At 38.7% G+C, this 26,549-nt stretch overlaps 3 protein-coding genes and 1 non-coding gene across 4 annotated transcripts in view; 2 read left to right on the top strand and 2 right to left on the bottom strand.

The window, feature by feature from the left end:
• The window catches only part of LOC149011286 (YebC-like protein), a gene marked incomplete at its 5' end in the record, with an annotated part of 40,668 nt that extends 21,909 nt beyond the window's left edge, over nucleotides 1–18,759 (top strand). Inside the window, 2 exon segments of the mRNA XM_089162217.1 lie at nucleotides 2,239–2,359; nucleotides 17,432–18,759. Of these exon segments, the coding sequence (XP_089018343.1) occupies nucleotides 2,239–2,359; nucleotides 17,432–17,524 (214 nt within the window).
• Nucleotides 8,522–8,628, top strand: LOC149011287 (small nucleolar RNA R71). Its single transcript, XR_016174889.1, has one exon. It is a non-coding gene; the product is annotated as a small nucleolar RNA R71 (small nucleolar RNA).
• A 236-nt stretch (nucleotides 18,760–18,995) lies between the features above and the next one.
• Nucleotides 18,996–19,484, bottom strand: LOC149011285 (uncharacterized). Its single transcript, XM_089162614.1, has one exon. It carries the CDS (start codon nucleotides 19,482–19,484, stop codon nucleotides 18,996–18,998), a length of 489 nt encoding a protein of 162 aa, XP_089018740.1.
• A 2,675-nt stretch (nucleotides 19,485–22,159) lies between these two features.
• On the bottom strand, nucleotides 22,160–22,555 carry LOC149011284 (uncharacterized). The gene has a single exon (XM_089162613.1). The coding sequence runs from the start codon at nucleotides 22,553–22,555 to the stop codon at nucleotides 22,160–22,162; it is 396 nt and encodes a 131-aa protein (XP_089018739.1).
• Between the last annotated feature and the right edge of the window lie 3,994 nt (nucleotides 22,556–26,549).

The following is a 26,549-nucleotide window of genomic DNA, read 5'->3' as shown; positions in this document are numbered from 1 at the left end:
TTCTGCAAGTCATCTTCTTCCTTGAGATCTGCAGAAAATTCAAATTTCCAGAATGTAGTTCTTGTTGAGTTTGAATGTTTGATCAGTTGGGAATTAATCCTAATTGAAAGGACTTCCATTGAGTACCATTCTGGGCAGCAGAACAGCAAGCAACTAACCAACCCTGGCCCCAACCAAAACTCTAAGCCCAGTCCTACTCAGTCTAGGATTTGACTTTTCAAATCTGAATTTTAACTCTTGATCATGCCGCTAACCAATCAAAAATAAAATCCTATATTAACCTAGCTAGCAGAAAGTACGAGGTTGAACTACAGGGAACTCGAAGGCTAAGTTATAAAGATTGAATTGAACAAAACCTAATTTAAAGTAAATCTGAATTTTTATTTATTTATTTTACTTTAAGAAACATGAAGAAATTAAACTAATAATTAGTGCAAAAACTTTAACTACGAATAAGTGAGGATCTTTGGGATTTCGAATCCCCATTGCTTTTCACTAACCGATATAACTCTACACTTCAAAACAAAAGATGGTCTCTCCTAGATATGCCCTATCTTCGCAAGACTATCGTCCTTCGCCGAAGCTTGGCATGCTTAGTTTGCTTAGCTATAGAGCATCTTTGGTCAGATTCAAACACAATTAAAAGCATCAACTAGAAGGCATAGAACTATCAAATTAATCAAATAAACAATGGTTCATCTACATCCCAAAGAAAAGGAATTAGCTACTCATTATAACAAAGTTCATAAAACAAATAATAATGGAATTTAAAGAGAGAGTCGTGGTCTTCTTTTTGCCCAATGAGAGAGAGAGAGATGAAAGCCAAAATCCCTATTCGCTTTCCTTTTTTTCTTTTTCGTGGCTGGCTCCTCCTTTTTATATATATATCCCACATACTATGAATTCGTCCTCTTTACCTGTTAATTCAACCCTTATTCGTTCGGATTCTGGGAAAACTCAAAACTAGAAAGTTGTAATTTTTTTGTTATCTTTCGATAGCATCTTGAATCACCTCAATCCGAGTTCATACGAGAGAGTTATGTCCAAAATACTCAAGGGTGGGTTTGTTTGCAAGATATTTAGATCTTGTTACCAATTTTGTTCCTTGGACCTCCACCTATTTCCAATTTGGCTAAGATTCGTGCTCTCCTTGCATTAATTAAATTGGATCTCAGCATTCATGATTTCTTGGGCTGCAAAATTGAACCCCATGATTTTATTTTTGATTAAAATCCTTCAATATCTAATATATTTGCCAACTTTGCTCCATAATAACCAAAATCACCTTATTCCTGAAAAAGACACAAAGATATTCAATTAGCTCTCTTCTAATTAATTAAGTATGGCAAAATAAATCAAATGAATAATGATAAATTATGAGGTCGAAAAATTGGGCAGCACCTGAGGACAATGTTCAATATTTAATCTTCAAATCATTAAGGATAAATGACAGTTGCCTCCCCTCTTACTTGGTTAAGTGACACTTCGACCCTCTCATAACATGTCGATAATATTTAGGCCGCTCTTACCATGCCAATAATCTCCCTACCATCAATTTTCCTTGCTAAGTGGTACTAATTTGAAATTTGAAATCAATATTATTTCCTTTAAAATTTCAGGTTAGTACTGGACTATTGAATACCATTCAGTTTTATTTATTTATTATTATTATTATTATTATTTTTAAAAATTAGGTTATGGGGCTGGAAAGTAACCTCCTTGAGAACGTGGGCTTTGCATACCGCAGCATCATCAGCTGTGCTAGGCAGCTGTTAATACCAAGAGTTTTTTTTTTTTTTGGTCAACAATACCAAGAATTCAAGTAGCTGGATATTTAGAAATCTTCAAAATATTGAAACATTTTGAAATCGAAACTCCATGGAATTTTTTCTACTTTGACTTCTTAATTGTAGTGAATTCTTCTACTGCTGTTGGGAGCATGAGATAAAGATGCATTATTAGCCTATCGGAACTTGGAACTTGGAAACTTGTCTTGGTTTCAGTTTTGTTTGTTGTTCATTATTCTCTTGCCAGTGAGTTTCATTTTGGTTAGAAGCTTATCCAGATGCTAATTTTATTGCTTCCTTCCTTGAATTGCAGTACTCCAGTTAGGATATCCATTTCCTCCCTCCCTTTTTGTTGCTTATAATATTTTAAGAGGCTATCATATCTAGTGTTTCAGGTGCTTCCATAGTTCTTGTGATTTATAATCTGATGCCCTGCTTGTTTGTTCTGTAGCTACTATAAGGTTGTGGGTTCAGCAGAGAACTACTCAGCTATAATGTCTAAACTCCGTAAGGAAGGGATACCTTTTGAACCCGATAATGGATCTGAGCTACTTCCAATAACCACAATTGAGGTAGATTACTTGCTAGGTTTAATGATTTCAGTTACATACTATTTGTCAACTTGAATTTTCAATTTGTTGAAGGTTGATTATAAATATTTTGGAAGGTGATAGATGAAATGCTCACCTATCTTTTTATGGTTGCATATTTTGTCCAAGATATTGTATAATAAATGTGTTAGAAGCTGTGGGCTTCTTAGCTTATATTTACTGGCTGATATTTACTTTTTACTAGCTTGCCCTTTCCCCTTTGTTTGGTCACAAGTAAGATCATATTTAGGATAGTTTTCTTTTTGTAGACAATATTTACTTCCTAGTTTCTATAGTTCTGTTTAGGAAAGATATCCTAAACTGATTTTTGACCATTGTTCTGAAAAGTAAGTGGGAGAGGGGGCGCCTTGCTCCTCCCCATTGTTTCCCTCATTCTTCTCTTCTCTGGTCTCTTCTTCTGGGTTTAGAAATTGCTGTATTCTTCTGATTCCTGAACTTTTCTTCTCATTCTGCAAGTTGTGACTTACATAACTTATTGGTGATATCTCTCTACTTACTAATGGCGGATCAGACAATCTGAGGATGAAGGGTTACACCTTCTAAGTCTGATCTATCCTGCTGCTGGTCTATGATGGGTACAGACACCTGATGTCTATATTTTTTTTCTGGATGCCTACTACCTGCCTCCCCCCCCCTCTTCCCCCCCCCCCTCCCCTCCCTCCCCCCTCTTCTTTTTTTCCAAAAAAATACTAAACAACCCACTTCCTTCTTTTCTCCCCCCTCCCTCCCTCTCTTTTTTTCTTCTCCCCCCCCCCCCCCCCCCCCATTTTCTTTTTTCTTTTTATCTTTTACTGCTCTACTCCACTTCGCCCCCCCTCTTGGTTTTTTTTTTTTTTTGCCCCGGTTTTTTTTTCCCCCCCCCCCCCTTGCCTTTTGGGCCCCCCTCCCCGAATTTTTGGGGGGGGGGGAGCCTGTTTGTGAAATTTTAAAAGTAACCGCAAGCGCACGGTATCGTGTAGCTAACGGGTCGATCTCAGGGAGATATGCCACTTAGAATTTGAACTTCTTAATAGTAATGCGAGAGTGGAATGATTCAATTTTTTTGTTAACTAATTAATTAAACTAAACGATCCTAATCTATATATCTAATGCAATCGAATTGAAACGAACCAATAAATTAAACACAATCAATGCATAAATAAAAGACAGAAAATGCAGATGCAACACCACCCGTCACCGAAGCGAGGCACGATTGTAGGCTTGCTCCAGGTTATGTGGTCCGAGATTATGAATGAATAGGCAGAAAGTAAATAACAGAAAGTAAATAAACAAAGCAATAAACAAAGCAATAAAAGGAAAAGGAAATAACTAAAATGCAGATGCAACACCACCCGTCACCGTAAGCGAGGCACGATCGTAGGCTTGCTCCGGTTATGTGGTCCGAGATTATGAATGAATAGGCAACAATAAATAATAAGCTGAAAGTAAATCCTAAATTAAGAATATGGAGGGGTAGATAGAAGCGGGAATGGAGGGAGGAGAGAAGATTAATAAAGAAAAATTACTTACTTGCGAATTGAACAAATGATTCGAATCTCAACCAACCCTAACAACCAGATCTAGATCTAGAATGATCTAAATCTGCAATTGCTAGACCCAGAGAAAAACGAATCTAAAAACTTGAAACTTGAACTTGAATTGCATTACATAAAAATTAAATCTAAACATTGAATCTAGAAATTTAAAATCTCACAACTCGCAAGCAAAGAAAACTAGAGAAAACCTTAATAAACTAAAGAGAGAAGAAAGAATGCTTCTACTAAGCTCTAAGACACGTCCTCCTTTGATGGAGTAGGCTCTCCTTTTATAGAGTTTACATGAGATATGAAGCACGGCTGAATTTGAATAAAACTCAGGGTCTCCATCTGACTCATCCAATTAGGGTTTTGACGTACTAATCGCGCCGACTTAGAGAGATCAGATGCATAATCCCACCGTTGGATTTGAGGTTTAAGTAGTCGTGAAGCTCTCCTCCAAAAATCAGCACGATCGGACATCGGATGACCGTTCGATGAAGGGTTTGATCGAAACTGGACAGAGGCATTCAAAAACGGGATTTTTGCTTCATCCTTATCTGAATATAATTCTTTTTCCTCTTTTTCTTTCTTTAATCAAATCCCAAATAGAAAATAAGATATTGAGGTATGCAAGGACTCTTTTCCATCTGGACTCTCTCAATAATATCTCTCAGAGATTTGATTTAAAATCTCACCCGTAGATCAAATTTGCCTTCTTTATCTCTTCAATATTTCGGAGTTGGCCCGTAATCACACATCTCTAGCCCATCATGCTCCAGATCAGGCCCATTTTCGCATTTGAGAATTTGAATGGACTTCTTGACGTGTAAAATAGCATGATTCAAGCCCAAAACTCCAAATATTTGCTTAAGTCTTGAAAAGTCCTAAAATCTGCAAAAACAACATAAAACCCAAGGTAACTCCATTCTAAGTGTATAAAATGCATGCTTTATGCCCTAAGATTTCACACATAAATGTGTTCATCAGATTCCCCCACACTTAGATTAAGCTTGTCCTCAAGCAAAAATTAAAGAAAAATACAAATGCAGGTAAGAAACTACTGCAACAAAATAAATTCTAACTCACTTTCGTAGGAATCACGGTTACACTTAGCATGTGCACACAGCCTTTTAAACCACTAGGTTACCCCTAGAGGACGAGTTTTGTCTCGTGGATGTTTGCAGTGAATGTACATCCAAAATTCCAATTTTAGCTCAAAATAAAACATTGCAAATTCCAACTCTAACAATTGGTAAGTACTCATACAGGATCAATAGCTATGACAATTTTTCTCACAATTGATTTAAGATCCCCCACACTTGAACTTTATTACCCCATATTGATTCTTGAGACTTAGCATATATCTCAATCAAGGACTCACCTTATATCTTTCAAGTACACCTCTCCTTTAAGCAAAACCACTCATAAAGTAAGGGGACCAAGGACTAAGGTTTTGAAGTATTTTTGACCAAACAATTTTACCAAGGCATTGATGACACTTGTATTTATTTCTCTTTTTTTTTCCTTTTTTTTCTTCGAGTAGTGAACTCTACATTACTCCACTACGGTTGGCTTGAATGACATGGTGGAGCAGACACCGTAAACCCAAGTTACTTTGTAGCTTTGCTTTGCATATGCCCACATAGACAAGTGATGCGAGAATTCTTTTCAATAATCTCCTTCCTAAGAGTTTCGATCAAGTCACCTCGATTCCCGAGTCGGAGTGCCCCGTCTAGTTCCAAGGAATTCAACTTTTACTTTCTACTCTTTTTTTTTCTTTCTTTCTTCTTTTGTCATGCCATACACAAAATTGATCTCAACTTCTAGCCAAAGAAACAAGGACCCACAAAACTCATAGATGGTTCAACGCCTTAAGTTAAGGGCCTTTTATTTTTCTAAGGAAAGTCTCATCTCAACATATATACAAGTTACCTTCCTCTCAACAGGGTTTTTATGTGTTCATGATGGGTGCCAAAATCACTCTCATTTCACACATCATAGCAATTGAAAGAATATGTATAATAACCAAAAGTCAAAGTTAAAATCTACAACGCAGCTATTCCCCCCCCACACTTAAGTAATGCAATGTCCTCAATGCATGTATGCTAAACAAAGAAGACAAATGAGGGGTATACCTTTCAGTCAATATGTGCTTATCATGGGAAGCTTTAGTCTTATCTTCAATATCAATGTATGATGGGGAAGGCACTCCAAATAAGAAAAACCGTGAATCGAAAAATCATCTCTAAAGATCTCAAGAAAAACATTCACAATGTTAAAAAAAATTCTCATCATACGTTGAGGTTCTCTAGAAGGTTTTGCATCTTTCATAAGATGAATATGATATTGTTCAATGGAAGAGCTTAGACCTTTGATATGAGTGACAAACCAACCCAATGCTTCTCTATTATCATTCAACAGTGTGATCAACTCTTCTGCTTTGTCAGAAGTTAAATCAGAGACAACAATAACAGGAAGATGATTATCTTGTCTCAGGAAAGCATACTTTAAATTAGAAGGCAACTCTTTCAATTCTATCTTGGGGGGTTCAATTATTGAGGGCTTGGGAATGGAGATGGAGATGGATAGAGGATTAATAGGCTCCAAAGGTGTGTGAAAATTTAAAACTTCGGAAAAGAAAGTTTCACTATCATCATCCAACATATCCATACATTCTTGAAATTTAGAATCAAAATCAATCTCAAAGTTGGTAATCACATCATTAGGAAAATCAAAAGATTCCTCAAGCATATTGATCTCTTCTTCTATTTGTGGTTGTTTCCCTATCCCAAACATATTAAACTCTACAGTTTGATTTCCAAAAGATAATCGTAAGAGGCCATTTCGACAATTGATTAATGCATTACTAGTAGCCAAAAATGGTCTTCCTAAAATTATTGGGATTTCATCCTTGATTGAAAAAGGTTTAGTATCTAGCACAATGAAATCAACTGAAAAATAAATTCTCCCACTTTCAAGAAACATCTTCAACCATCCCTTTAGGAATCTTAATTGACCTATCTCGCCAACCGAAGAGTAGTTCTAGTTGCTTTCAATTCTCCCAACCCTAGTTGCTTATAAACATGGTAAGGCAAAAGATTCACACTTGCACCAAGATCAAGTAAAGCATGTTCAATGTGTGTATTGCCTATGACACAAGCTATGGTGGGGCTCCCTGGATCCTTATATTTGGCTACTAAAGGTTGAGTAATGATGGAACTAATGTTACCTGCCAAGAACGCCTTTTTGGGAATGCTAGTGATTCTTTTATGAGTGCATAAATCTTTCAACACTTTTGCATAGGCGGGGATCTGAGATATGACATCCAAAAGAGGGATATTCACTTCTACCTTTTTGAAGACATCAAAAATTTTCTCCATAGTTGCGCTTCTTCTTATTAACTAGACGACTAGGATAAGGGGCCTTAGGAACATAAAGACTCTCATTTGAAATTTGCTCTTTTCTCATAGTTTCTGATAGTGGTTCACCAAACTTAGGTACTGCTAAAGCAACTGGCTCATCCTCAACTTCTATGGGTTTCTCAGACAAACCCTCATTAGGAGATACTTGAACATTCTCCTCATCACAAAGGGTCACTAATCTCGCTCTTTTCATTAATATGTGACTCACCCGTTAAATACCCTTTCCCACTTCTCAATGCATACACGTAATTAATTGAAGCTAAAGAAGAATGGGAGGATTCAACTTGGTTGACTTGATTTTGTGGTCTTTGTTGAATCTGAATCCTAGGATTTAACTCAGGTTGGCTAGGCATTTTACCTTTTTCTCGCTCAGATAAAGCACTTGCAAGAGTGGAAATTTGTTTTTCCATATTATGCATAGAAGTCATGAAGGTGCTGGAAAGTACTTCCATATTCTTCTCTAAGGAAGAGAGACGAGAAAACTCTGGATTGTTACCTCTGTTGAAACCAGGTGATGATTGATTTTGTGCAATGTGAGGCATATGAGGCACAATAGGTGGATTGATAGGTCTAGCTAAATTGGCATTCTGGAAATTTGGGGCTTGAGGGAACTGGACATTTGGATAATGAGAAAATTGGGCATTTTGCTTTTGAGGGGCACCAAATTGATTTTGTGTGGAATAATTACTTAATCCATTTTGGTTTTGCCCTTGAGACCATGAAAAGTTAGGATGATTCTTCCACCCAGGATTGTACGTGTTACTGTACGGGTTTGGAAACATTGCACTGACATTCTCATGTTGGTCTCCGTAATAGCTAGGACATTCCTCAATTACATGTGTAGGAGACTCGACACCATGCACACATAGCAATAGATTTGTCAATAAAATGTGCTTGACTTGGTGGTGCAGCTTTAACTACCAAAGTCTCTAACTTTTTCAAAATGTTATCTATTTGTACTTCCTTATGAACTTGGCTATCAACAAAATATCCCCTACTAGTCCTTTCAGACTCTTGGGTTGACTCCCATTCTCTAGTTCTATCTCGCTAGGTCTAAAAGAAAATTCCAAGCTTCGGAATCATCAGTGAATGATGTAAATCCTGTGGGGCACATTGATTCCAAAAGTTGCTTTGTTTGGTAATCGATACCCTCATAAATTATTTGGCATAAATGCCACAATTCTATACCATGGTGAGGGCATTCTTGGAGAAGGCTTTGAAACCTCTCCATTACCTTAGCAAAGGACTCATTGGGTTTCTGACGAAATTGAAGAATATCATTTCTTATTTTGTTCGTCTTAGAGAAAGGAAAGAATTTCTTCAAGAATAGGACAAGAAATTGTTCCCATGTGATAATGCTATCCCTAGGTAAGCTATAAAGCCACTTTTTAGCTTGATCCTTTAATGCAAATGTAATGAATCTTAGTCTTACAGCATCATCAGTGAGCTGTTGTACCTTCATAAGGACACAAACCTCCTCAAACTCCCTAAGGAACAAATATGCATCTTGATCAGGTAGCCCATGAAATTGGGGTAACATAGATAGATAATGAGATTTGAGCTCAAAATTATTACCCCTCACTTCAGGTAAACGTATACAAGAAGGTTGTGCAGATCGGGTAGGATAAAATCTATCCCTAAGACTCTTAGGTGGAGGTGGTGGAGGTAGACCTTCCATGGTCAAGTTAGACACTCGGACAATTCTATTTGTAGAATCACGAGTCCGACACACATGCACTAACCACTTAATGCAATTAATGACTCTTATGAAAGAAAATAAATAAAGTAACTAAAGAATAAAAAAAAAGAAAATAACAAAAATGAAGGGAAAGTAGTGAATTTCCCACCACAAAGATTGAAACAATGATTCCAAAGTCAGAAGGTTGCCGTATAGCCGAGCGCTTATAGGTTTGACAAAGAAGGGAATCCGTATAGTCTTCGGAGCCACCTACAATCGAATCCTGGGGATTCTGCAGTAGAGTGGGGACTACTATACGTTTTTGTTTCTACTCAAGTTAAGAGTAATATCTTTGAATTTTATTTTTTTATTTTTAAATCACTTCGATTTACCTAAGAATTAGAAAAACAAAGTGGACTAATACCTCCCCGGCAACGGCGCCAAAAACTTGTTTGTGAAATTTTAAAAGTAACCGCAAGCGCACGGTATCGTGTAGCTAACGGGTCGATCTCAGGGAGATATGCCACTTAGAATTTGAACTTCTTAATAGTAATGCGAGAGTGGAATGATTCAATTTTTTTGTTAACTAATTAATTAAACTAAACGATCCTAATCTATATATCTAATGCAATCGAATTGAAACGAACAATAAATTAAACACAATCAATGCATAAATAAAAGACAGGAAAATGCAGATGCAACACCACCCGTCACCGGACGAGGGCACGATCCGAGGCTTGCTCCGGTTATGTGGTCCGAGATTATGAATGAATAAGAATAGGCAAAGTAAATAACAAAGTAAATAACAAAGCAATAAACAAAGCAATAAAAGGAAAAGGAAATAACTAAAATGCAGATGCAACACCACCCGTCACCGTGGCGAGAGGCACGACTGTAGGCTTGCTCCGGTTATGTGGTCCGAGATTATGAATGAATAGGCAGAACAATAAATAATGCTGAAAGTAAATCCTAAATTAAGAATATGGAGGGGTAGATAGAAGCGGGAATGGAGGGAGGAGAGAAGATTAATAAAGAAAAATTACTTACTTGCGAATTGAACAAATGATTCGAATCTCAACCAACCCTAACAACCAGATCTAGATCTAGAATGATCTAAATCTGCAATTGCTAGACCCAGAGAAAAACGAATCTAAAAACTTGAAACTTGAACTTGAATTGCATTACATAAAAATTAAATCTAAACATTGAATCTAGAAATTTAAAATCTCACAACTGCAAGCAAAGAAAACTAGAGAAAACCTTAATAAACTAAAGAGAGAAGAAAGAATGCTTCTACTAAGCTCTAAGACACGTCCTCCTTTGATGGAGTAGGCTCTCCTTTTATAGAGTTTACATGAGATATGAAGCACGGCTGAATTTGAATAAAACTCAGGGTCTCCATCTGACTCATCCAATTAGGGTTTTGACGTACTAATCGCGCCGACTTAGAGAAATCAGATGCATAATCCCACCGTTGGATTTGAGGTTTAAGTAGTCGTGAAGCTCTCCTCCAAAAATCAGCACGATCGGACATCGGATGACCGTTCGATGAAGGGTTTGATCGAAACTGGACAGAGGCATTCAAAAACGGGATTTTTGCTTCATCCTTATCTGAATATAATTCTTTTTCCTCTTTTTCTTTCTTTAATCAAATCCCAAATAGAAAATAAGATATTGAGGTATGCAAGGACTCTTTTCCATCTGGACTCTCTCAATAATATCTCTGTAGATTTGATTTAAAATCTCAGCCGTAGATCAAATTTGCCTTCTTTATCTCTTCAATATTTCGGAGTTGGCCCGTAATCACACATCTCTAGCCCATCATGCTCCAGATCAGGCCCATTTTCGCATTTGAGAATTTGAATGGACTTCTTGACGTGTGAAATAGCATGATTCAAGCCCAAAACTCCAAATATTTGCTTAAGTCTTAAAAAGTCCTAAAATCTGCAAAAACAACATAAAACCCAAGGTAACTCCATTCTAAGTGTATAAAATGCATGCTTTATGCCCTAAGATTTCACACATAAATGTGTTCATCACAGTCTCTCCTATAGACTCCATGCACTTATCTTCTAGTTTATTTGTACCTAAAATGCTTATGAATTTGCTTTCCATTAGCCAACTTGCTTAGAATTTAACTGCTCAGACAATTTCTCTCTCTCTTACTGTATTCTTCATGATCTAGAGAAAAGGAGGACAGTTGATGGAGGGCCTAACAGAATGTCTGTATTACTTAAATATCGTTGGACCTTCTACCACTGCTGCTACCTTAACAAATATCACTCCACTTCAGTGGCATTTCCATCTCGGCCATCCCTCCTTGTCGAGTCAAAATAGGTTAGGTTTTTGTTAGTTTGTGTGTTTTGTAGATGATCATTCTTGTTTATGGGTGTATTTATTAAAGAATGGATTAGATTTTGTTTTCATTTTTCAAAGTTTTATAATGAAATTAAGACATAGTTTTATGCTTTTATTAAAATTGTCCATTCACTAAGGGCATGATACATCAGACTAGCTCTTCTTATACTCCAGCAAGAAAATGGGTTCGTTGAACATAAGAATAGATATCTTTTGGATAGTGCTCATTCTCTTATGTTTCATAGATAGGAAAAAATTTGAGGGAAACTCAAGTTTTGACTAGGTGAAAATGGCAAACCTAGGTGGGAAACTAGGAAATTTCGAGGAAACTTAGGATTTTTTCGTGCAAGTTTCAACAAGTTTTAGGGAGTATTTTAGGGTGTGACTCTGCATTTAAGCTAATTAGAGTATAAAGAACACATTGGCACATGCATTTTGCTAAAAAAGTCAATGTAGATATGTCATTCAATGTACATAACATCAATGTAGGGTTGTCCAAGAAGTACACTATAAACTTAACTACCTAAGTACATTACATTCAATATATTATTTATAAGTTCAAAATATCAAATACAAAGTAACTGACAATAAAAGGAAAGTACAACTTAGTGCCAAGAGGAGTGCTTCGGTGGATCCATCCCATGGGCTGAGTAGTACTGTGTCTGTAACATCCTCTCCTCCAACCAATGAACATAGACATCCCATTACATTTTATGCCTATGGTTGTCAAGGTAATCGACAACTGCAACTTTATAGGTTTGGTCATCAACATGCCTAAGATAACTAGTTTGAGCTAATACGCAATTTGGATAGGGAAGTCCTAATGGAGGGGGTATTTGTCGTGATATTTAGGGAACATGAAAGAAACAAAAAAATAAAAAATTTGGGAAAACTACGAAACTTGCAGGGAAAAGTCCTAGGTTTCCACGAAATTTCCCATGTTTCTATGAAATTTCCCAAATTTTCACAAAATTTCCCATATTTTCCACGAAATTTGGGAATTTTTTTTCTCATAAACCAACTGGGTTGAACCAGGTTTCGACAAAATTTTGACGGTTTCGATCAAAATTTCTCATGTTTTGATCGAATTTTGTACAATGGTTTCATATGAAGTTTCCACATAATTTTTGGGATGATGTAGTTCTTATTGCTTGCTTTATGAATAATCACATGCCTCTTTATGTGTTGAACAATAGAATAGCATTCTCTATTTTGCATCAATTCACCCCTTTGCTTTCCCTTCCACCATGTGCTTTTGGGGGTGTGTTTTGTTCACATTTTGCAACCTGGTTTGGATTTACTTTCTCCTTGTGCAACAAAATGTATTTTGCTTGAATGTTCATGCACTTAAAAAGGTTACGAATGTTTTGATCCATTGCAAAATGTCATTTTGTTGGTGTTGATGTTAACTTCTTTTAGGATACATCATTTTACTCATCTCCCAATGATTTGACCATGGTTTTCCCTGATGGTGAGCCTTCTAATACTATGCTTCTTGTTGTTCCTACTACTAAAGATGTATCTCGGCCAGTCATTGTGTATCAACCAGCGACAGAAGTGATGGATCCTCCAGTGCTGTCAGCTCCTACCATTCCATCTTAGGCTCTTCCTAATCAACCCCCTACTTCTATAGATCCTATTAATTTATTGGTCGCTTTTTGAAGAGGTACTCACTCGTGTACTTTATAATCTTCCAGTATATATCCCGTTGCCAATTTTGTTTCTATTGCCCCCCTTCTTCCTTTTCATTAGTCATTTGTATTTTCATTATCTACGAATACCCTTCCAAAATCACAACATGAAGCTCTTTTTTTGCCCTTGGGGGAAGGCTGCTATTTACACTGAAATGGATGCCTTATTATAATGTAAAACATAGTGTTTAGTACATTTGCCTCCTAATGTGGATGTTGTTGTTGGGTTTACACTATTATGTGCCTTCCAGATGGGTCAGTTGAGCGCCTTAGAGGGAGTTGATTGCTAAAGGCTATACGCAAACGTTACTATCAATTATTTTTGAACCTTCTATCCTTTGGCCAGGCTGAATTCTGATTGTATTATTATTTCTTTAGTTGCCAATCTTGATTGGCCTCCATATTAGTTGGATGTGAAAAATGCATTTTTCTATGGAGATCTTCAGGAAGAAGTGTATATGCAGCAACTTCCTAGGTATGTTGCTCAGGGGAGGCGTCAGAAAAGGGTTGCGAGCTTCACAAGGCTATTTATGGGTTGAAACAGTCTCCAAGGTGCGGTTTGACAATTTTAGCTATGTTGTTTTTTTTTTGATGATTAAATAATTTATTACCAAAGAGAATAAAAGAAAATACAAGAGCACAAAGGACAAAGCCCAGACAAAGCGAGAAAGAGGCCTCAACTAACGAGCAACCTAAGAGGCATTGAGCCTAGCAACTACCTAAGAGCAACAATTAAAGCAAACTAGTTACACAAGCATAAGTGGCCCAAAGCCAAACTAAGAAGCAAACTCGTTCTTGAACTTCTTCTTCTTCTTCTTCTTTTTGTGGATGAATAAATAAATGTATTAAAAGGCAAATGCACACATACAACAAAGCATAACTAAAGCAAGCTACAGAGCACAAATAAAGCAAAATGGGCTGGACCCAAAAAATGGGCCAAACAGGGGCCAAAAGGAGACAATTTTGTGGACTTTTTCTTGATCTTCTCTTTCTTAGAGGACCTGAGATCAACCAAGAGGTCATCTCTGAATGGGTTGCGCCCTTTGGAAGGGCAATAACACCATTTACGCTCGGCACAATCAAGATCATACACAGGGGAGGCAGGAGAGAGAGGAGCAGAGAAAGGTTAAAAGGAATAGGCCCATGGCCCATGAGCCCCAAATTGGAGCAATTAGGAGAGGGGAAAATAAGCATATTAAGTTGATCGTGGGAGGAGAGAGAAGGGTTAAAATAGGTTTCAGTAGAAATAATCTCCATGGCATTATTCACCGAAATGGGAGGGTGGAGAGGCGAAGACGAGTACACACCAGAGGTCTCAGACAAAGTTTCACAGAAGAGGAAAGGCTCAGTGCGAGGTGCAGGGGAGAGATGTGACGGCTCTAGATGAGAAAGGAAAATAGAAGTAGAGCCTTCGGTGACAGTGGAAGGAGCACGGTTCCAGGCTTCGACAAGGGAAGCAATGGCATCGACTGTCGTGAAATGGAAGAGATCCACAGAGGGCTTCTCAGGCAGGGGAGCAGAGCAAGGAGAGGTCGCAGTTTGAGCAGCCTGGTTCTGCACCTCCGGTACGTACTAGCTACCGGCAGCGACCGAGAGCTTGACGGCTCAAAAGTTGAAGTAGAAGGAGCAGGGAGATCGACGACAACAGAAATTTCAGAGAGCTAGACGTGTGAGGATTCTCTAGTTGGAGCAGAGGAGGTATCCTTAAAACCAGCAGATGGTAAATAGCCTTGAACAGCAGCAGCGGTAGTCTCTTCGGCTAGATCTAGAGCAGCAGCGGCAACAACGGAGTTGCATGGCCTTGAGCAGCAACGGTGGTGACAGCCCCTAATAGGACAGCAGGGTCGGTGTCTACTAGGGCTTGAGCAGCAGCAAGAGGCCAAGCTTGACTGAGCTAAACCTAGAAATCACACTATTCCTTTTCTTTTTCTCTTTGACTTCAGCAAGGATCGCAGGTGGTAGAGCAACAAAATTAGAAGGATTTCTTGACCTAGATGCTTCCGTAGTGCCTGGGCGGCATCATAGGAATAAAAAAGTTGCAATAGCATGGCTGGAGAGGGCTGTTTCAGTTATTGCAGGGCTGGCGAAGGATTTAGAGGCCCTAACATTAGCAATCTCAGAACCAGAGGACAAAGAGGTCGCATCTCTGCAGAATCTTCATCCCAAGCAGGGTCTTCAACAGAGAAATCAGCGGCAGCAGTGGTAGCAGGGAGACCAGGTCAAAGCATAGCTGAGGTGGCTGGGGCAAAGAAGAAGGACATGGGATGGCTCTCATCATGGCAAGGATGAGAGCCATCCCGATAACTGCCATTTTCTTGTTCTTTTCTGTGGAAGAAAGCTGCTATTTTTTGACTATGTTGTTATTCACTGTGTATTTTGACAAATGCTACTCTGACCATTCTGTCTTTGTTCGACGCCAGGGTCCTAAAGTGATTATTATTTTCGTATATGTAGATAGATGACATTATCATACCTGGCAATGATTCAATTGGCATAGCTGAAGTGAAGTCTTACCTTTACTAGGATTTTCAAATGAAGGGTTTGAGCTCATTTCAGTTGTTTCTAGGAATATAAGTACCATGGAGCAATAAAGGGATTAACTTGACCCAAAGAAAGTATTTACTTGATCTGTTAACTAATGCAGGCTTGCATCTAAACCTGCATATATTCCAATGGATCCTCATCAGAAGTTTGGCTCCACTAACAATGAGGATTTTGATGATCTGCATCGGTACATGCGCCTTATAGGCAAGCTAATTTATCTTACCGTGACAAGACCAGACATATCCTTTACTATTGGCATTATATGCCAGTTCATGCATTCCCTAGAAATACATTAAGAGGCAGTTGCCGCATTTTGAGATATCTTAAGGGAGCCCTTAGAAAGAGACTCATCTACCGCCATCAGCACCATGTTGATATTACTGGTTTTTGTGATGTTGATTAGGTAGGAGCCAATGGTGATCAACTGTTTACTGCTGGATATTGCTCCTTTGTAGGTGGAAATCTTGTCATGTGGCAAAGCAAGAAGCAGTCTACTGTTGCAAGGTCAAGTTCTGAAGCTGAATATAGAGCCATGGCTCAGACCATTGTTGAACTTATGTGGGTACAGTCCTTTCTGTTTGAGTTAGGAATTCTAGTTATTTAATCCATAAAGTTGTTCTATGACAATCAAGTTCTGTGACAATCAAGTTGTGATCTATATTGCTAGTAACTTTGTCTTCCACGAGTGCACTAAGCACATTGAGGTTGATTGTCACTTTGTCAGAGATGTCCTCAACAAAAAAATTGTCACTCTATTTATACCTAATGCGAAGCAGTTTGATGACATCTTCACCAAGCCCTTGTTTGGACCTACTTTCAAGGATGGTAGTTGCAAGCTGGGCATGGGTTATCTGTACACTCCAGCTTGAGGGGGTGAGTTAGAAGTCGTGGGCTCATTAGCTTGTATTTACTAGCTAGTGTTTGCTTTTTACTAGCTTGTTCTTTGCCCTTTGCTTGGCCAACAAGCAAGATCATATCTAGGATAGTTTCGTTTTTGCAGACAATAATTACTTTCTATTTTCTGCAATTCAGTTTAGTAAATAAATCTTAAACTGATCTTTGACCATTATTCTATAAAGTAAGTGGGAGAGCAGGTGCATTTTATGCAAGATCTCTCTTCCTCCTCTCCTTTCCATCGTCTCCCTCATTCTTCCGTTCAACTGCTGTATTGTTACAGAATGTTTTACTTCTTATGATGATTGAGAATATTGCTTTCATCTTTTCCCCTTGGAGCAATTGATTCTTAGCAAAAGGATACTCTGAACTCCATTTTCACTGAGGAATCTAAGATATTTTCTACTGTATGATTTTTATTGATATAATTCATTAAGGGGGGGGGGGGGGCAAGCTATTAGAATCAAGAGAAAGGAGTAAAGTCAAGATGGATGGAGATGCATCAGTCTCTGAAACAGTTGAATGTACATCTTGATAAATATGTTTCAAATTGTCCTTTGTGTATTTATTGACATATTGTATTTATAGAAATATCCAACGGTTTGTACTGACAGATCATTTTGGTAAATTTCTTGGAATTAACCAAGTTCTCAAAATTGGTAATGGGATCAATGATTTCTTAATTCCAGGAAATTTGGATTATTTTGTTTTGTTATGGTTTGAAGGTTCTTGAGTTTGAAACTACATCCTTGGAAATTAACCGGTTCTCAAAATTGGTAATGGGATCATTGATTTCTTATCTGTGACAAATTTGCTTTTTTATTTTTCTGATTGGAGCCAAGGAGATGGCTATTTCTATTTCCATGAAATGGTTGAAAACTTGAGGTACAGTTTCAAATAATGTCAACTGGCTTGTTTGTTGGTTTCAGGTAGACGATGAAGCCATGGATTTGAACAAAGAACTCATATCCAAACTTCTTGAACTCGACGATGTTGATGCTGTGTATACAGATCAGAAATGACTAAATCACTAGAAGTGATTATCATCTTTGCAAATGAAGCAAAGTGGTGGTACTGTGGGTTCTGTCGCATCACTTGGTTGACAACAAATTAAGCTCAACAAAAACAACCATGTAGCTTTTTCACAATTCAAAATCTTCTTGGAAGCCCTTTCTTTTGGCAGGAGTTCGATTGTACAACTCTATTTATGAGAGAAGCTCTTCCCTCTTTTCTTTTTTCTTTTTTTGGGGAGGGGAGGGGGTGGAAGTTGCACTAATATTTTCTTCCCTTGTTTTCATTTATAGTGTTTGCTTGGTAGGGTTTTAGAACTCAGATAGGAATTGGCAGGCTTGGCTGATTTGGCTCCAAATCAACTTGCATTGATCCCTGATTACTGCAAATTCTTTGCATACTGAATATGACCTTGTTATACGAAGTCTGATATATTGCAGCCAATTCTTGGGCAATTAAAATGGAGCTGTTGGAAACTGATCCCCTATTTGATTTCAATTCTTTTACCTCAGTGGGCAGAAATTATGTGGTTTGCCACCTGATGTAAAGATTTCTGAGGTTATTATACAGAGCTAATGTAATTAAACCTCACACTACACAAAGTGATTTATGTATCAGATTTTAATTATGACAAACACAATCTGCAGATCGCCAGTGTACATGAGGGCTTTTGACAAACATTACATGATTCACATATCTCTGTATATAGGTATAGGCAAAGTATGAGAGACTGACATACAATAGATGCAGTCGATTAAGTAACTGGAGCCAGGGCTTCATTGGTGATCTGTTTGCTTTACTTAGATAACTTGCCAAACCATAGGATAATTTTCCATTGATTGTACTAGGTTAGTGACTTAGTGCTGTTTATATCTCTAGAGACCTTGTAGAGAATAATCCTAGTGCAAGCTACAAATAACATGGATGCATAACAAAATTGATTTTTTTTTGGGTAAACACAAGGAAATTGACTGGGTTTAGGCTAATTTGTGGTTATTTTATGGTGAAATTAGATTGGCTAGGAATGGAAAGGAAGGTTCATCGGATGGTCTTTTCCAATCTGATCAATGTGTGGTAAAGTTACTTGGTGTCTATTTTACTTCATAAAGGGGTATTTCCATGGGTATGCATTGGTATCGTGTTCATACTGGCATATTGAATTATCCTAGTTGCTTGCTTTCTGTTCGCTTAAAGCATCAGCTCTAGTTTGTTGGCCGGTTCAATGGCTCCATACAAGTGAGCAGTTTGATCCCTCAGATCCTATTCTTGATCCAATGTGGAGACAATGTGTGTTTGGTATACTCGGTTAGGAATAACCAATTCATTTGGGGGGGGGGGGGGGGTTGGAATATCAAGGGGGCCCTATAACGAATGGGTGTTTCGAAGTCATGAAGGCATGACCATGTCTTTTTTTTTTGGGTCAAAAGATGTTCATTCAGAAGGGTGAGACGAACACAAGGAAGCTGAACAGATCTCAGGCAACTAGGGAGGTGAAATTCGCTCCATCCTGCTCGCAATGGACAGAGCAAACTTAGCCAGGGAGTCAGCCATGCTGTTAAGCTCCCTTGGAATGTAAATAAAAGAGATGGGCTTTACACAATCAGCCAATTTCAGAATATCATGGATAATTCCCCAGCTTTCCAATGGAAGTTGAGAGGAGTGGTTCAAAGCTTTAACCAGGCCGAGGCAGTCAGATTCCATCTCCAAATCTGTCCATCCTTCAGAGACACACTGAAGTAGGCTTTCTCTTATCGCGATTGCTTCCCCTTGAAATGCTGAGTCGAATTCCATTGGTTGAGCTACTGAAATTCTAATCCCTCTAGCGTCGTTGATGATGAAACCGATTCTTCCTTTGCCCTCTTTCAAAGCTGCATCAATATTAACTCTAATTTTGTTCCTTGTAGGAGGGATCCAGCTTTGTAATGAGGATGGAGCCGTCCTTGACAAGGATTTCTGAGGTTTGCTGTCCATGAACTCTCCGAATGCTTTCCTGTGCTTGTTGTGCTACTTCAATTGGTGACCAGATCCTTTTCTTGAAGATTGATTCATTCCTAGCTTTCCAAATGTTCCAGCAGATGAAAGAGCAGAGACCTGCAATTTCCTTCTTCCATTCCACGGGTAAGTTTGCAAACTCACTCCAAGCCATGATGAATTTATCTACTTTATTGTCATTGATTGGGGGAATAAAATATAGGTCAGATGCAAACCACGTTGCTCTTGTGAAGGGGCATTCCAGGAGCATATGTTTAGTTGTTTCATTCACTTCTCCACATCTATTGCACATAAGGCTTATTTTCACTCCTCTTCTTACCAGTGCTGCTATTGTACTGATTCCTTGAGCACAACACCTCCATACGAATTCCCTAATCTTTGGAGAGGTAGGACACTTCCAAATTTTTTTTCCAAACCCCCTAGTTCATAGTTGGATTAGCCCCTTGATCATTATCGCTACTTGAAAGAAGGTGATAACCTGATTTTGCTATGTATAGACCCGAACTGGAGAAACCCGACACTTGCATGTCCTGTTGTTCAAAATAAGCTTAGCTTGATTTTTTTGATCTACTTCATATCTTCCTGATGAAAGTGGTGTTGTAGGATTTCTTCTTTCCAACATCTAGAAGATGGATCAATAAGATTCGACACCTTGGGGGTAAGATGAGGTTCTACAATAGGGTGAATAGTTCTAAAACCTTTGTTAGATGGGATCCAACCATCTTCTATCTGAACTTGTTCTCCAGAGCCTACCATCCACAATAATGCTTTCTTGATCAAATCTCTCCCTTTTAGGATACTTTTCCAGGTCCAGCTTGGTGATGATCCTTCCTTGGCCTCCAGGAAATTAGACTTAGGAAATACATTTGTTTCAATATAGAGACCTAAAGGGATTTGGGATTTTTCCATATTCTCCAAGCTAGGTTTCCAAGTAATGCAATATTCTGAATTTCTGGATCTCTGAAGCCTAGTCCCCCTACCTCCTTTGCCTTACACATCCTTTTCCATGATACCCAGTGCATTCTATGCTCCTCTTCACTGTTACTTCCCTAATAGAATCTTGCTGTCTTCTTCCTCAACATTTTATGATGAGCTTTAGGGAGGTAGAAATGGGATGTTGCATAGGAATTAGATGATAGCGCCACTGCTTCTATCATGACTTCTCTACCAGCTTTGGAAAGCATATGAGATGCCCAGTTCTGAAATTTGTTCGAGACTTTATCTGATATATCTTGTAGAAGCTCCTTCTTGCTACTTGTGAAGTGAGAGGGAAGACCTAGGTATTTCTTTGGGGCCAAACCATATGGGATCTTCAAAATCCTGGAGAACCACCTTCTTAGTTTGGATGGGGTATTTGGGCTGAATATCATAGTAGATTTAGAGTTGTTGATACTTTGACCACTAGCTCTGCAGTATATGTCAATGCAACCTTTTAGATTATGAATCTCCTCCACTTTGACTTCACCAAATAGAAGGCTATCATCTGCAAATAAGAGGTGAGATGATGAGTTTGTTCTTCCCCTAATCGTCACCCCTTTGATCAAACCTGCCTCTTTAGCCTTACTAGGTAAAGAGCTAAATCCCTGAGAGCATAGAAAAAAAAGGGCAGGAGAGAGTGGGTCTCCTAGTCTGATTCCCCTCGCAGGGGTGACCTCTCCCCTAGGAACTCCATTTACCAAGACAGAATAGGAGACCGAGGTAAGACACCCCATAACCATCTTAACCCATCTCCGGTGGAACCTCAATTGTTACAGAATTTTCTCCATATATTCCCAGCTAAGACTATCATAAGCCTTCCTAATGTCTAACTTCATAGCCATTATCATTTTCTTCCCTTTCTTTCTGAGCTTTGGGTAATGAAATAGCTCCTAGGCTACAATGCTATTCAAAGACATGTCTGCTAGGTACAAAAGCTGATTGGGTGGGGGATATTAGACTATCCATTAAGGGTCTAAGTCTATTTGCAATTATCCTAGTAACAATTTTGACACAAACATTGTAAAGACTAATGGGCCTGTACTGCTCAATCTTCTCAGGGTTATCAATCTTTGGAATTAAGAAAATATGAGTTTGTTGATTGAGGAGGGAAGAGTACCTGATCTGACCACCTCCTTCACAAATTTGGTTAGGTCTCCTTTCACCAGCTCCAATATTGTTGGAAGAATGCAGGGGGTAGCCATTAGGGCCCTGGGATTTCAAGGGGGACATTCCAAATAAAGTAGCTTTGACTTCATTCTCTTTTGGTATATCTAGCAGCTTCTCATTCATCTCTTCAAGTATGGAGTTGTTGACTGAACTCAGTACTAGATTAAGGGCCTCCTGGTCAATATTACTTCCTTTATAAAGATCAGCATAAGCCCTATTAACCTCTTGAGATACCTCTTTTTTTTGATTTGGTCCATTCCCCTGTTTTAGCTTCAGCTGGAGGATCTTATTTTTAGCTCTTCTTTGCAAAGTGTTTGAGTGAAAATACTTTGTATTCCAGTCTCCACAGCTCAGTCAAGTCTTCATTGATTTCTGTTTCCAAAGAATTTCCTCCCTTTCTAGTTCAATCTCTAGTCTTCTTATACACTCTTTTCTTTGTTGAATGCTTGGGGTTGGGGGACAATTTTGGAGTATTTCTAACTCATTCAAGCACTCATCTATCTTTGAATCTAGCCAAATTCCTTCTTGTTCCATGTCTTGTAAGCCCTTGTACATCTCTTCAGTTCCTGTTGAACCCCATAGGCAGTATTACCTTGAACAGGATCAGCCCAATTATCTTCAACAACCTTTTTGCAGGTAGGGTGGGTGAACCATGCAGCTTCAAACCTAAAAGGTCTATCCCTAGATGTCTTTCCTCCCTTTGTATCAAGGATTAGGGGGAAGTGGTCAGATCCCCCCGAAGCCTTCACCTTCACTACAGCCTCTGGAAATAGCATGAGCCATTCTGAGTTGGATAGAGCTCTGTCCAGCTTAACTTTGATGTTGGCAGCTCCTTTCCTTCTATTATTCCAAGTATAGGTAGGCCCAATGGTATGAATGTCCATCAACTGACAATTTTCCTTCATGTTTCTGAATTGTTTGGAGTCCTGACACCCAGAAGAATTGCCCCCTGATTTTTCCTTCCATGATAGATGGGAATTGAAGTCTCCCACACAAGCCCATTTCCTAGAATTTAGTGGATTAATTAGTCCTAACATGTCCCACACCTTTTGTCTCTTAGATTTGTCAGGATCACCACCCAAGTTTGTAGAATGGAACTACATTATTTAGTTGGATGAGAGTATCAATCATTCTTGTATTTGCTTCCTTTATCTCAATTTTGACATTAGCATTCCATAAAAGAGCCAATCCCCCACTTCTACCCATAGCTTCAATGCAAAAATAGTCAGATTAACCCAAAAGCCTGCCTACTTCTTTAATCTTCTGTTCATTGCTTTTGGTTTCCATAAGGAAGATAATGTATGGCTTTGAAGATTTGACAAGATTCCTCAAGGCTTGAAATGTCAAGGATCCTCCCAAAGCCTGACAGTTCCAAGAAAGGCCAATCATGATTCCCCTTGGAGTTGTTCCCTAGTCTCTAGGGTCCTTCCAGTAAAAAATGCACTTCAGGCATTTCCAACATTTGTTTCTGGTTATCTTCAGAATTTGCCTTCCATTGCTTTTGTCTTTTTGCCCTTTCTTTCAGAGTCAAAGAGCTTCCTGGTCTGAGTCTTAGCACTAAACCAGATTTGAGTTTTTTCCCTCTACATTGTCCATCTTTTGGTTCTGTAGGGATGCAAAGTTGGATCTGGGTATTTGGGTTTTCTTGTCCACTTTCAATGTGGTTTGGTTAGGTCTCGGGTTGAAGCTAGTTATGGGTCCAACTATTGTTTCCATCTCTCTCAAAAGCCTCAGTTTGTATATGTTCTTGGGGAGATGAGTCAATAGCAATGCTTTGGTAAGAAAGGGATGTATGAGTTTGATTTATCAGGGGTCCCGAATTGGCTAGCTTTTGGGGATGGATTGTGGATTGGTTTGGACTTATGGTCTGAGGTTGACTGGTAGCCTTTGTGACATTCTTTACTGTTGTATTGCCTTTGGAATTTGGATTGAGATCATCCCAAAACTAGATTAAAATCGGATGATCAAAAGCCTGAGTTTCAAAGTTGAAGCTGTTTGTTTTTGGGGCGGTTGCTCAAGGCGGTCACTTGAGCCAAGCGACCGGCTGGGTCACAGTAGCAATGTGACTTTTGGCTTTTACTCGATTTGACTCATGTCTCTTATATAATCTTGTAACCCAATGTTAGGTGTTCTCTGACTTTACTGAAGCTCTTCTAATTGTGATTGGTTTGCACTCTAGGAAGCTTTTACTTATTTACAGGTAAGGACACACTATCTTGTTTATATGCAATGACATGTATATGATGAATCAGATGTTTCCTACATTATTCATTAATCATGTACATTTCTGTAGTTGTTTACTTTAATATTATTATATACTTGCTGTTTATCTATATTTATATACTTTGTTACTTCATGATATTGATTGAATGGTCATGTTATGATCTTGTTTAATGTGATGTAGTTGTGATGGAAAGGGTATCCAATTGGGTATCTTTGCTTGAGATATCAGAGGGTTGTGGTATGGGACACATGCTCATTGATGCCTCCAGCACTACCATGATTACTGAATGACATACCTAGGGAGTCTAGAATTGCATGGCTAGGTACCCCACATACTACTACCCTTTCGCTAGGGGAATTGAAGCCGGGTGACCCGTAACAATGGTGACGTGACTCTGTTTCATCCTACAATGGTAACTAGTCCGTGTGGAGACTCAGTGATCCACTATTGTTCATGCAATGGTAGGGTTGCATATGTTAGGGTTGGGCTCATGGACGTCCAAGGAGCGGACCGGGTGTCGTGAGGAGTCATGACAGCATTCTACCCCAACAATGTGGATGACCATATTGTTAGGGAGTGGAGTCCAATAGTGGTAGCCAGTCCGTGAAGATTCTCATTCCTAGGTTGCGAAGGATACGGAACCGAGTTGGTTGGTGCCATAAGGGAAGTATCTGGACTTCATGTAGTGCGTTACCTAGAGAAGGGCTGGTGTTATATCTTAAAGCATGTCAACTGTCTAGAGACTTGCATAGTTAGATCTTAGTAGCATTCAGACTTTTGTATATCATTCATATCATATATGCATTGCTGATCGTGTTGACATATGGATGAGAATTGTGTTATTCTAATTGAGTTCGTCAGAACTCATTCCGTTTTCTTTGTATGTTATACTAACTGCACAGATGGTTGCACATCGTCAAAAATGGGAGATAATCCATATGAAAGAACCTTCTTGTATGAAGAAGATGTGGTACCGACAGTGGGAGATGGAGATAGCGTGCATGAAGTCTTTTGTGGATGCTTAGAGTGCGCTTATAGCACCCATTGATGGCCAAAGGAGGCAGATTGCCCGACATTTTGCTGATCGTATGGAGAAGAATTAGAGAACCGCTTTGCTCTCTAATTTAGAAAACCAGTTCTTAGCTTTAGAGAAAGAAATTGGAAAGAAACTCATTTAGTTTATTTTGTTTGCTTCTGCTGAACTCGTTATTCCTTTTTGATACATTGATTCTTTCTTCGATTATTTTATTGGAGTATTTGGACTCCTATAATCTTTTTTATTTAATTATTGAACTTGCTCTTGCTCTTGATTTATCTATACTTGCATTTATTATTATTGATGGGTAAGACCGTGGATCTTGTGATGGATCGCATCCACAGGTTGTCGGGCAGGTAACCAAGACCGGTGGGTGGGGTGTGACAACTGTAACTACTGTAACTATAGTAGGACATTGCTTATATGATTCACTTGTCTATATTGATTATGAATGATTGGTTATTAATCATGTGAATGGATTATTAGTTGTGGTTATGAATGGCTGAATTGGGATGTGTTTGCCTAGGTTGTAACTAGGGAATGGGGAATGTCCTTTTCACATTTCTGTCTTTGGACATCGGTGGAGGTCGTACGGGACGCTTTCCTATGGTGCCCCTTGGCACTTTCCCTAATTACTGGTTGACATACCTAGGATTTGTCTAGTAGTGTTTGGCTAAGATTACACTGTTATATCAGACCCGATTCTGAAGGGAATTGAGACCAAGTGACCCGTGGCAGCAATGGGGATTTGTGGGCGCTCAAGACCGGTAACCAACCCGTGAGAGGACACATATCACATTGTGAGGAGCCATTCATTGGTAGGGTTGCATTTAGTAGACTTGGGCTCATGGTTGCTAATGTGAAACCTGACCCTAACTTTAACTCGGAAACTCTGTTGTTTGTAGGTCCGAAGACCCGAAGTAGAAGTGGAAGTCAACTATGGACCATATCAGTAGAAGACATGGTGTTTGACTCCGAACCCATGGAGATTGATGATGGTGTCCCATACTTGGAGAATTTGATGGAATTAGGAAAGAGACTACACCTTGATGAAGAGAAGCATGATTGATGACCTTGGAGCTTGGTTGGGCATGATTTGAAGGCATTCCTCCATGCTAGGTGAGTTGTAGGTTGTGTTGTGAGAAGCCCATTTGATTTTGATAAGAATTGGACTTTCATTTCCCTGACTTGGGCTTGCTAACAGCTTGGGTCGACTGCTTGGGTCTAATGGGCCAATAGACCCATAGTGACATAATCTGTTTAAGATCCTATGCTTAGGTTTATGATGCTCTATATAATAAAACTTCATTTTTCTTAGCCTCCTTTGTTTCTAAAACCCCTAGAGAACATGGAGAACCCCTCTCAAAGCCTTTCCTTGGTGTTGGTGAAGAACTCTTGCAAATTTCTCAAGTTCCTCTCTTGTTTCTTCAATCAAAGGTTAGTGATCTCTCTTACTTGATATTAATCTACTCTTGCTATGATCTATCCTCTGTATTGAGATTATGAAGAAGGTACTACATCCTTGCAATTATCTTTTCTATGATCTCCATTCATTCTTATGGTGTTATGATCTTCATACATGATCTTAAACATGATTCTTATGATTTCTTCATGAAACTATGAACATACTCTTGATTTG

This window comes from Hakea prostrata, chromosome 7 (genome assembly GCF_041222555.1).
Source record: "Hakea prostrata isolate BN-2017 chromosome 7, UWA_Hpros_2, whole genome shotgun sequence".
NCBI classification, from domain to species: Eukaryota; Viridiplantae; Streptophyta; class Magnoliopsida; order Proteales; family Proteaceae; genus Hakea; species Hakea prostrata.
Note: the sequence above shows the minus strand (reverse complement) of the source record. Positions and strands in the feature narration are given on the sequence as shown.